At 40.1% G+C, this 12,500-nt stretch overlaps 1 protein-coding gene across 3 annotated transcripts in view; it reads right to left on the bottom strand.

Annotated features, from left to right (window-relative positions):
• Positions 1-2,070: 2,070 nt before the first annotated feature.
• The window catches only part of LOC141760999 (placenta-specific gene 8 protein-like), a 32,879-nt gene continuing 22,449 nt past the window's right edge, over positions 2,071-12,500 (bottom strand). The window contains exons 2-5 of one of the 3 annotated variants that reach the window (XM_074624180.1): positions 8,032-8,191; positions 5,389-5,499; positions 4,517-4,662; positions 2,071-2,555 (exon numbers count right to left, since the gene is read on the bottom strand). In XM_074624180.1, coding sequence (XP_074480281.1) covers positions 2,400-2,555; positions 4,517-4,662; positions 5,389-5,497 — 411 coding nt within the window. In that variant the 5' untranslated portion in view covers positions 5,498-5,499; positions 8,032-8,191 and the 3' untranslated portion in view covers positions 2,071-2,399. Of the gene's footprint in view, positions 2,556-4,516; positions 4,663-5,388; positions 5,928-8,031; positions 8,192-8,713; positions 8,801-12,500 lie in introns of those variants that run through there. The other 2 variants (XM_074624181.1, XM_074624182.1) reach the window with 2 other exon arrangements.

Genomic DNA, 12,500 nt, shown 5'->3' with positions numbered 1-12,500 from the left:
GTTTTAGTTTATATTTAGTTTTAGTTTCTTTGCAAGTTTATTTGAATGTATCTTTTTCACTGCTTATTTTCGTTTCAGTTTTAGCTTACTTTAATAATCCTCGTATGTTATTAATTTAAAAAACACACTTTTGCTTTTGTGTTTCTTTTTCGTATGTTTTGATAAGATGCAAAAATCAAAACAAAAAGTACAAGAAAATACTGGAATAAGTCCCAATTCAGTACGTCTTTGTTATGAATACTTTCTAATACTAATTTCTGAGGACACTAACATGTTATCATTACTATGACCAGATTATTCCTCCTGCATTCCCTACTTCAGTCACTACTGTTATAAATGAGTAAGCTTATAAAAAAAAAGGACATTTCACAATCATCAATAACTGACTAGAACAGAAAATGTGTGTGTGGCTTCTCCGCCTCCACATCTCCCTCTGCCTTGTCTCATCTGCACAGACACACACATTACTCCCCCTCACCCCTCCCGTTCTCCCACTTTCTCCTTTCTCCACATTTTTCCAGAAACAGGAAACTGAAACTTACCAGATATTTCCCTTCCAGATACTGGAGGGGGAAAAACATTTTTGCTGAGCTCAAGGCCCTTCCGAACAAACTCAGACTTTGTTCAGCTCAAGATGATCAAAGCCTACGCCTGTGATAAGCACTCCTTCAAAAAAGAGGAGCACTGTATGGAAATGGCATATAACTGTAACTGAACTGAAAGTTATCAGTGAAACACAAACCAAGATACTTAATAAAACATCATATACTGTGCCGATAGGGACAATAAAACAGAGGCAAAGTGCTAAGCAATAAAATGTGATGAAATGTTGTGTGGTATTTCACAATATCAATACAAACAGTGACAGGAAACTACACAGAAACTCATGAAGAGCAGCTAATGTTTCAGCTGCATTTTGCACCAATTCTAGCCAACATAAGGAATGGTGTAAATATGTAACGGATTTTAAGGAAGTCATTGAAAGGACATTACGGTAACTTGGAAATGTTTCTGTTTCTGAATGAAGCAAGATTGAGGAACCGAAAGCTCAGGATACACAAACACACCCAGATTTTGGGCTAACAGTTTTGCTGTCAGACTTCCAATTTTATTCTGCAGATAAGAGGAATGAAAATAGGAAGGAGTAAGAGATTTTTCTTTACTTAACTGAGGTCAAATTTTGGGCGTTAACACAAGAAGGATCTGGCATTAAGTGATTCTCATGTGTTGTGTTCAGGAACCAAAACATTAATTTACTGGTCTGTCATTTCAGTAGTAATCGTTTTATTGAATGTTTTCTGAAAAGACGAACAAAGAACTGAGAAGAAAAGAAAGAAGGAACAGTGTGTAACATTTAGCAGAAATGGAATATAATGTTCATAACTATGTTTTCATTAGTGTATAATCAAATAATCAAATTTTTATTGGCATTTAAACTGATTGATGGCACACCTTTATAGCAGGCTTTGTACGTATAAATAAATCCTTTTTCATGTGGGTATTAAATTTACTTTGTCTACTTTGTCTTACTGACTCTAGTAAATCCTTTATCTATGCGCCTATTTCTGATGTTGTGCCAAAGTATTATTCTTTAATTATTTGACCTCACTCCTTTTACCTTTTTAGTATGTTTGGTTCTAAATGAATAAATTGACTGAGTTATATAATCATGCAACAACTATGAACCATTACATTTCATGATCAGCGATATATAAATACTGTGCACCATCACTGATAAACATGTTTTTTTTAACTTTGCAGCCAATTAAATCAATCATTTACATTCCTTCCTCTCAGAGTTCAAACTGTTAGTCATGATTTTGTATCGACCGGACATGTTGCACAAGTAAAAAAAAAAGAGATGTAGGCAGTTTTGACAACATGTCCCAACAGTTTTGGGATCTATCCTGTGATGCAGGTGTTGAACATAACTTTCACTTCATGAGAAAAGAGAGAAGTGAGAAACTGTAAAACATTTGTGATCAAGACTGCATGAAAAGGAACTCTACTGGAGGGTTTTAGCTGGTTGACAGAATAATGTGATTTTGTAAAGATGCTGCAGGATGGAGCTTGTTAACTGAAATAGCAATATTTTATTGGCCAGAGAGAATCAAAGGTCAGTCAACAACCTGACCTGACATCATACAGTATCAGAACATTCAACGTGTTAACATTCAACTCAAAACATCTGGCTTTAACAGTGAATCGCAGGCTTTGAACAGGAAGTCTAAAATAAAAATCGCGACGTTACAAATCGCTCCTATAAAATGTATATGATGCTAAGCGCTAACTGCTAAAAGTTGGTGTGCATGTGTATAAAAGTAAGCAGATGGAGTTGTAGGCATTAGAACATTAAGTTCACTGGCAGGCTATGTGGCAAACATTGCGATTCCTTCAGCTCAGGTTTCTTCATCTAACAGTTCTGCACAATTCCCTAATGAGCTGAGTGGTGACCACACTGGTCGGTCGCCCCTAATCTTCTGCTCACGGTTCATCTGGCACCAGACACAGGGGTAACACCATAACACCTTGCAGCAGTCGTCACAGCACGAGCCCTGCAGGAGGAAGAAGAGGGAGATGAGAGAGATCCTCCAGTCGTTGAATTGAACGATATACTGTATAGTCTCAAAACTATGGCGTTTAGAGACTTATTTAGAGACTTTTTTTTTCTTATTTAGCAGGATATTTACTGACACGCAAGATATAATTGAGCCTGGCTGCAGTCCAGTTGAGAAGTATTAAGGTCTTTTCAGACCAAAAGCAAATAATTCATACGAATAAATCACACGTCAGTTTAAAAATTCAAACCCATCTAACTCTATGAGCCTAGTCACTCCGAATCTTTTTGTTTCGATTTCTGAATTTCGGATGTTGAAAAAAAACAACCAACCAATAAAATAATGACTTTTGATCACCGGATCAATAGATTTTCTCGGACGTCTATGTCATAATTAGGTTTATGGAGCCGACTGCTGCTAGACCGCTCGTTACAGGTTGGGGCCAGCCGGCAAGTCGCTCTCTGTGTGTGTGTAAGGGAGAGAGAAGGTGGACTATTTCACGCAATTGTAAGTTATTAGTAATAAATAATTATCATGAATGAAGCTTCGATGCTTCAAACTATCCGGTATTTTATCCTCTTATTGTTATTACCAGCAATGGAAGCATATGAACGCACTGTCTTTCCTTGAGAAATCCACAGAGCCCCGGAGGTAAGCTGACCATTATAAACTGACCATTAAGCCTTATATTAAAGAAAATGCATCACGCTCTGCAAACAAATATCGAGTGTGTCTGTCCAATATGTAAAACATATTTGTGGATACTGATCAGATTTGAATGAAACGTCAGCGAATGACACTTGTTATTTCTCTCTCCTTCATGTTTAGAATTTAGTACAAAATCTTTGTTAACACCTATTACCTATATTTCTAAAATACTGAGCCAAATATTGTTACTTAAAGTCTCTCAGTTTTGCTAAAAACTGTGTACTGAGTGTTCCCAAAGCTTGGCTTAAGATGAGCGGAGAGGAGTCTTAATTTGACCCTAAATTTCATTATTAGTTAATTCAATTCAATTGACATCTTTAAAGACATCTAAAGTTATATTTCTAGTGTGTATATTTTGATCTTGTTTGCTTCTATTCAGTCTGTTTAATATATTTTTCCTAAATGCTTTTATTGTAACCTCGTAACTTGTGCTAAACTAATACATCTTTAGGGACTCTATGTAAGAATCAGAAATTGCTTGTTAACAGCGACACCTGTGGCCATTAACTCAACGAAAGTCAGTGCCATGTTGCTCGCGCTCGCTCTACATAGACATGAACGAGCATCGATCAACGCAGTGAGGCGACACACGTCAGCTAAAACCACAATATCACTCTATATTTCAGCTGCTTGGCAGTAATGTTAGCTGACCAGACGAAGGTCTCTCCATGAATCGATGCTGATACTTTGTTGTCCTGCTTCAGACTCCCGTCTTCTGCAGTGTGCAGTGTGCGCGCATGCACATGAGAGGTGGAGCGAGTGAGAACGAGCGCGGTGTGTGAGTGAAGGCAAGCATGCAGGCAGAGGAGCAGAGCAGCATCGACTCCGGCCCTGGAGACCAAAGCTACGGTCTCACCTGTGTCTTCTGGCCGCGGTCGGGTGGCTGGAGCCGGAAGAGTTGACACACAGTGTTTTGCAAGACGGAATTTCAATAGATAAACTGTAACTTTGCAGTTTTGGTGATTGCGTGTAGTTTGTGTTGGAACAGCGTAGCCACACGCGAGCGCGCATGGGACACCGACACGATTTATACGTGTAAGAAGTTACAAACAGAACCTTTAGATATTTTTCTACAATGGCATGTTCAAAATGACACCAACAGGCCTAAAAGTTTGCAACAACTGTAGTGTGGTTGTAAGCATACTGTATATGCACATTGAACAGCATTTAGGTAGAGAAAAAATTGGGAAGTGTCGATTTTATTACCCTGCCCTAGCCAACACTTTAAGCGTACCACCCGCCAGACTTACAGGGATGTTGTGGCGCTCTCTGATGGAGGAGCGGAGTATGCAGGACACCACACAACAGACGTCCAGGAGTGGCATGGCGAAACACCAGCCATTGGCACTGGCTGTCTGACACTGCATGCAGGGGAAGCAAAAAAGGCCGCAGCAACCTTGAGGGCAGAAGAAAAGAGAAATAAGAAGAATATATGAACTCTGACTGAAAGAAGACATAACATTAAGGTGAGTGTTAAGATTTACAGTATATGTACAGTATATACTGAATATGTATGTATACTGTACATACATGTATATCACACTTGTTTTGGGTGTCCTCTTAGAGCACAGTCGTACTGAAGATTGTGTTGAAATCTTGAAATTCACATAACTTTCGTATTGATATTTCCCAGAATACAGGAACCATTCTTTCTTCAACTCAATTTAAAGAGGAACTTCATCACTTTCACCAGTTTCATTTTACTGTTGGGAACTACTCTTCACGTGAAAATGATTCATTATCTGTGGCTCTGGAGGAGCTTTGTGAAAATAACCCTGATGATGTCTCAGCAAAGCCGTAGGCTTGGTTTCAGAAGTGTGTGGGGGCTAGATGCTATTTGTTGCCTGCATTTATATACATTAAATCAATCCAGCAAATAACAAATTATGATAAAGTGGTTATTGTGCTTTTAGTAATGATTGTATGACAAAAAAGGCTAATTAGTTTCCTTTATAGATACATGCTACTTTGACAGCTAATAACCTGAGTAGTTTGCAAAACACTCGCTACCGCACGGTAATATCTGAAGATGAGTGCATCAATACTTTTATCGACTCTCATCTGGATTATGGTGGCTGGACAGTCAGAGGACGATGACACTTTTATATTGTGTGAAACTTACAGGTGCCCATATCACCGCAGCAGTCGCAGATGCCGGTGCTCCATGTCTTAGGGTGGTGTTGGGAGGTGGTCTCCGTCTCCATCTGGCCTGGCTGCTGCTGGATTGCCATGGCTGAAAGATACAAGACAGAAATGGAGAAACTGGGGACTTCTCCATACACACAGGAATCTCTGGATTTCCTATGATTGGTTAAGTCAGGATGGTCACAGGAGGTTTGAAGCTATACCGTCCAAAGTGTTGCTACTGAAACATGTATATCTGTGTTAGTGTAAGCTACAAGAAAGACCGAGTGTTGTTCACACACAACTAGCTATACCGATGTGTCCATGACTACATCTTTTTGAGCAATCTGATTGAAGAAGAAAAAAACATTATACAGAGTGGATGTGAATGTGCTGGCATCAAAGCTATCATTGTGATTGACTGGCAACTTGTGCATTGCATTTCTAGCAGTGCATGCTGGGTGAGACATACTTTCCGCTCTCTATTTGACACCCCTGAGGTCAACCCTAACCAACACCTTTCAAACAAACAGGAAGACCAACTGCCTCATGGTGCTGATGTAACTTGGTATGTGTGGTTACTGGATTAGTCAGACATACTCTTCTCAATTTATTATGAAAGACATGTGTTTTTTGTCAATATTGGCTGAAATCTTGATATAAAATTGCATAACCCTAGATCAGGGGTCTGCAACCTGCGGCTCCGGAGCCACATGCAGCTCTTTAGCTAAAGTAGTAATTTTACGTGTTATTTTCTTTTTCTCTCGTAAAGTTATGACTTTATTCTCGTAATATTACAACTTTTTTTTCTAGTAATATTCTGACTTTATTCTGCAAATCTCAGATGTTTTTTCCCTCAATGTGGCCCTAATACTCTGTAGTACATTTGCTCTTTGGCCCTCACTGCATTAGACTTATATACTATATACTATTAGACTATAAACTGTGTTACCTTCATCACAATGCTTAAATGTTTTGCGGCTCCAGACAGATTTTATATATATTTTTTTTGCCTTAAATGTCTCTTTTGATAGTAAAGGTCGCTGACCCCTGCCCTAGATAGAGGATTTTATCCATATTCCCCACCCCTAATGATGAGGTGTTATACTTTTGGCCATCCACTGTGTTTAAGCCAATACCTTAAAATACCTTCTAGTAGCGTTAAGCTTTCAAATACCAACCTTTAAAGTACAACTTATTTTCTGAATCCTAACGACAGTTTAAGCTACGCAAAATGTCTCGTACTTTCATTTCATCACAGGGAAGTATCAAAAATCATTGTGTGCAGAGCTTCAGATGCTCAGCTAGTTAGCTGCTAGCTACTACAATTATAGAATTATACTTTTAAATGATTTCTGACGCAGTTTCCTTTATGTACAATAGTTATTATTAAGCACTTTCCCACCGACTGCACCCAGTCTTCAGTGTTTTTTAAAAATTTCTAACAAAAAAACTACTGTCTTTTTGCTGTAATGCAGATTGATGTGACCTTGGATGTATTGAACCTGACCTTGGTGGGTCACAGCTGAGTTTAGTAGTGATGTGTTGGTCGCGAACGAGCCGGTTCTATGAGCCGGCTCTTTTAAGTGAATGATAAGAGCCGGCTCCCGTCCGAGAGCCGTTTTTTTCTTTCTTTAATTAATTCAAGGCAGAATGACAGGATAATATTCTCCGCGCCACGGGCACTCCATGCACTGTGACTGAATGTTGTGTTGATGACGTCCGTGTGACCAATCAGTTGATGACAGACAAGGATCATACCAACAAGGAGGGAGGGGCGGGGGTGCAGAGAGGAGGAGAGAAAGAGAGAGAGGAGTGCGGTGCGCGAATAGCAGACAAGATGAGTGACAGTCGGAAACGAAGCAGCATGTAAAATGATGATATTCTGGAAATTATAAGGTTTAGTATAATTATATTGAATAATTTAAGTGATATATGTGCACACATACTAATCATAGGTTAAAACAACGCTAAATTTGGCTGAATTATAAAAAGACAGAAGTGGTAAAACGAAGAGCCGTTTGAGAGCCGTTTGAGAGCCGAAAGAGCCGGCTCTTCTTGGTGAGCTGAGACAAATGATCTGGTTCACTAAAAAGAGCCTGAATTCCCATCACTAGGCCACAGTGAGGAAGTGAGGAAGAGAGGGAGAGAGATGAGGGAGGAAGTGTAGAGTTCTGCAGTTCTGGGCTGCCTGGCTCAACATGTCATGAGAGATGAGCAGTGCTCGAAGTGGGCCGGTACGATATTAATCTCCGCACGAGCTGAAGCCTGGCTGTTCACATCAGAAGCGCATTTCTCTGCTTCTTCTGATCATCTGCTGTTTACTATCCATCTCTCTCTCTGTGTCTGTCTGCCAGGGACGGGGCCAAAGTGGGGGCCGGGGCTTGCACCAGCCGCCCCCATCAGAGTCTGAATGTGATAGGTCCGATAAGACTCAACAAACATTAATGGTGATCTAATGCAGTGGTTCTCAAACTGTAGTACACGTTAGTTCATCCCTTTTTGACCATGAGAAAGAAAAACATCTTGTAATTCAATTTTATTTTTTGTATTTTAAAACGAAAATCAAATAAACACTAATATTTTGTCTTTTAATATACGTTTGTGAAAGGAAAATCAAATGACCAAAAGATACACTGACCCTGTGGCCTTCTTTTTGCTGGATCCTGAGCCCAGCAGGCCTTTGAGTACTCTTTGTCATGTTTTTGGTGTGTCTGTCTTTTGTCTCTACTTTACTGTCAATACGGGTGCCATCCTCTATTCTGGCTGTAAAACAAATCTACCTATACAAATAAAGTCACCTTAACCTGAACCCTGAACATTCGATCTGCCACTTGGCTATATAGCTGTTCTTGAAGTTGTGAATAAGGAGGAATTATTCAATTTTACAGTGAAATAATTGCTTATTCTGATTGTCATGATATGGGAACCTAACTGTAGCTAATGTTAAGTTCAAATGAATCAGTGATAAAGTAGAAAATAGGACGTTAAACCTTCACTGCACTGATAAAAGGCAATTTTTATAGGTAACGTTACAGTTTTCTTTTATTCTTCTTTTTCTAAAGGAATGGAGAGTAATGGTTGTAATGTAATGACATTAATGGTTCATTTTGTCATGCAAGCGAGTATTTATTTTAGTTTTTGTCACTGCAACTAGCAAGTGAATCTAAGTGAACCTTTAGTTACATTAAAACAAACCAATGTTGCTGGCTGAAATAAATGATACCTAATATTACATTATTATTATAAGCTCACTGCAGGCTCAGCATCAGCCAAAGACTGTTAATTGTCATATTTAGGCTAAAATACAAACTTTTTCTTACCTTTTCTCTTGTTCCGTGAGCTGAGCAAATGAAAAAGTCAAAGGAAAGTTTGGTCCTTTCACTACTCAATGCCACAAGTGTGTGAAGGATACCGACAAATGTGTGAAGGATACCACATCTCCTGTAGGTTGTAACTACTTCATCACGTTCTGTTTCTCAGCAAAGACTGACCACCTTGACGACCACACACACACACTCATACCATAATATGACTCAATCTCTGTTGACCAAACTAACAATTCACATGAGGTTTTTGCTGGGAACCCAGAACCCAGAACCTCAGAACTCCATTGCAGTGGTCCAAAAGGGAAAGTGTGACACTTTTACAATTCATATTGGTAGATGGAGTCCTGAAGTCTGCAACTAACGAATATTTTCACTGTTGATTATTATTATCTTGATTAATCGATGAGTTGTTTGGTCTATAAAATGTATTTTTACTGCTGTGAAAAAAGGCCAAAGCTTTTGCCAAAACATGTTTCCTGTGTCCTGTGTGAACAACAGAGACATTGAATGGGTCTCTGTTGGTTCGAGGTTAAGGGAGTGAAATATTAGATAACACGATGTATAAACAAAAAGAGGATGCAGTATGCAAGTGTCAGGGTGTTCCCCCTCTGCAGACTGGGTGCGTCATCTTTCGAATAAACAGACAAGGAACTCGAAAATCTCCATAACTAATGGAGCTCAGTATATGAAGCTACAACACTCATTATGCATTGGTGGATTGGATTGGATCATTATATAATTTACTATTATGATAGGTGGATTTATACAATATTATAACAGGAGGAAACACACCAATTACAGATTTAATTCGGCTTCTGCAAGTCCCGCTTATGGCTATGCGATTTCCATTTTTTTTGCATAATATCCTTTCAAATAAACTGATTAATGATTTAAACAAATATGAAGCTGAGGACACCTGAGGGCAGCAGAATAACACCACCTGCAAGTCTGTGGCTTGTGGAGAGGCAAATGACTGAAATTGGTGGCACGCTGGTGATCCCGTGAGGCTGTGGTCATATTTACACATCAGAAACTAATAAAATGTTGGACAGATTAAAAAGTGAAGGTCATGCCATGAGTACATTACCAAACCAGGCCCTGCATGGTGTCCATTGGGGGTCAGACAGGGAGGGCCCTGAGTCAGTGCCTGATTTGTGATAAAAAGCCCCTGCTCACACCCATGGGAAACCCCACACAGGTGATTTTGATTAGTTAGCCTGATTAGGACAGAGTCATGTGTGCACAGACAGTCTGATGTCTCCTTCTACTGGTAGCTTTGGAGCAGGACAAGTGACACCTTTACAATTTATATTGGTAGATGGAGTCCTGAAGTCTGCAACTAACGAATATTAGTTAGATAACTATAACGATTATTTTCTTGATTAATCGATGAGTTGTTTGGTCTATAAAATGTCAGAAAATTGTGAAAAATGTATCAGTGTTTCCCCAAAGCCCAAGATGACGTCCTCAAAATGTCTTGTTTTGTCCACAACTCAAAGATATTCTGTCATAGAGGAGTAAAGAAACCAGAAAATATTCACATCTAAGAAGCTGGAATCAGAGAATTTGATTGAAACCGATTACCGATATTAGTTGGCGATTAATTTAAAGGGACTGTTTGTAACTTTTTACACGTGTAAATCTACCGGGTCAGTTTAGATATGGTACTGTAGTGTATACTGTAATCAGTCTTTTTACTGTTATATATTTTTACTGCTGTGAAAAAAGGCCAAAGCTTTTGCCAAAACATGTTTCCTGTGTCCTGTGTGAACAACAGAGACATTGAATGGGTCTCTGTTGGTTCGAGGTTAAGGGAGTGAAATATTAGATAATACGATGTATAAACAAAAAGAGGATGCAGTATGCAAGTGCCAGGGTGTTCTCACTGCAGACTGGGTGCGTCATCTTTCGAATAAACAGACAAGGAACTCGAAAATCTCCATAACTAATGGAGCTCAGTATATGAAGCTACAACACTCATTATGCATTGGTGGATTGGATTGGATCATTATATAATTCACTATTATGATAGGTGGATTTATACAATATTATAACAGGAGGAAACACACCAATTACAGATTTAATTCGGCTTCTGCAAGTCCCGCTTATGGCTATGCGATTTCCATTTTTTTTTGCATAATATCCTTTCAAATAAACTGATTAATGATTTAAACAAATATGAAGCTGAGGACACCTGAGGGCAGCAGAATAACACCACCTGCAAGTCTGTGGCTTGTGGAGAGGCAAATGACTGAAATTGGTGGCACGCTGGTGATCCCGTGAGGCTGTGGTCATATTTACACATCAGAAACTAATAAAATGTTGGACAGATTAAAAAGTGAAGGTCATGCCATGAGTACATTACCAAACCAGGCCCTGCATGGTGTCCATTGGGGGTCAGACAGGGAGGGCCCTGAGTCAGTGCCTGATTTGTGATAAAAAGCCCCTGCTCACACCCATGGGAAACCCCACACAGGTGATTTTGATTAGTTAGCCTGATTAGGACAGAGTCATGTGTGCACAGACAGTCTGATGTCTCCTTCTACTGGTAGCTTTGGAGCAGGACAAGTGACACCTTTACAATTTATATTGGTAGATGGAGTCCTGAAGTCTGCAACTAACGAATATTAGTTAGATAACTATAACGATTATTTTCTTGATTAATCGATGAGTTGTTTGGTCTATAAAATGTCAGAAAATTGTGAAAAATGTATCAGTGTTTCCCCAAAGCCCAAGATGACGTCCTCAAAATGTCTTGTTTTGTCCACAACTCAAAGATATTCTGTCATAGAGGAGTAAAGAAACCAGAAAATATTCACATCTAAGAAGCTGGAATCAGAGAATTTGATTGAAACCGATTACCGATATTAGTTGGCGATTAATTTAAAGGGACTGTTTGTAACTTTTTACACGTGTAAATCTACCGGGTCGGTTTCCCATGGGCGCTCGTATATGCGCGCTCGCGTGTGGCTACGCTGTTCAGCCTCCCTGTGGACACGTACCATCAGAATCCAACACAAACTACACGGAAGCACCAAAACCGCAAAGTTATATCTAGTGAAGCCCGTCTGTTAAACAGTGTTGGCGGCGGTCGGAGGACGCGGGGGAGACCGTAGCTTTGGTCTCCAGGGCCAGAGTCTCTACTGTACTCTGCTCCTCTGTCTGCTTGCCTTCACTCACACACCGCGCTCGTACTCGCCCCATGCTCACGTGGATGTGCGCACACTCCACACTGCAGAAGAGTTAGTTTAGTGGACGTTTGTGCAGAAATAAAGGCTGCAGCTCCTCCAGACCAACAGAGGCTTCCCGTGTCTTGTGAAGTGACGGGGCTCCGCAGAGAGAAATGTTATCGTCTCCGGCCGGGTGCTGGTTTCTCCCCTGTTCCCTCCGGCTGCGGTTGGGAGGCTGAAGCAGGAAAAGCCAACACTAGGATCAGCATTGATTCATGGAGAAACCTTTGTCTGGTCAGCTAACATTACTGCCAAGCAGCTGAAATATAGAGTGAAATTGTGGCTTTAGCTGACGTGTGTCGCCTCACTGTTTTGACGGATGCTCGCTCACATTGAGGTAGCACACGGGCGACCGCGAGCAACAGGACACTGACTTTCGTTGACTTAACGGCCACAGGTGTCGCTGTTACAACCAATTTCTGATTCTTACAAACAGTCCCTTTAACACTGTTTGATGATTAGATAAACTTCTACACCGCTGGGCACCAGAGCTGCAGAGAAACTCCGAGCAACACCTCACTCAGGTGCTGTCAGGCCACTTGTGCCATCCT

Source organism: Sebastes fasciatus, chromosome 22 (assembly GCF_043250625.1).
Source record: "Sebastes fasciatus isolate fSebFas1 chromosome 22, fSebFas1.pri, whole genome shotgun sequence".
Taxonomy (NCBI): Eukaryota; Metazoa; Chordata; class Actinopteri; order Perciformes; family Sebastidae; genus Sebastes; species Sebastes fasciatus.
This window is presented reverse-complemented; position numbering and strand designations above follow the sequence as displayed.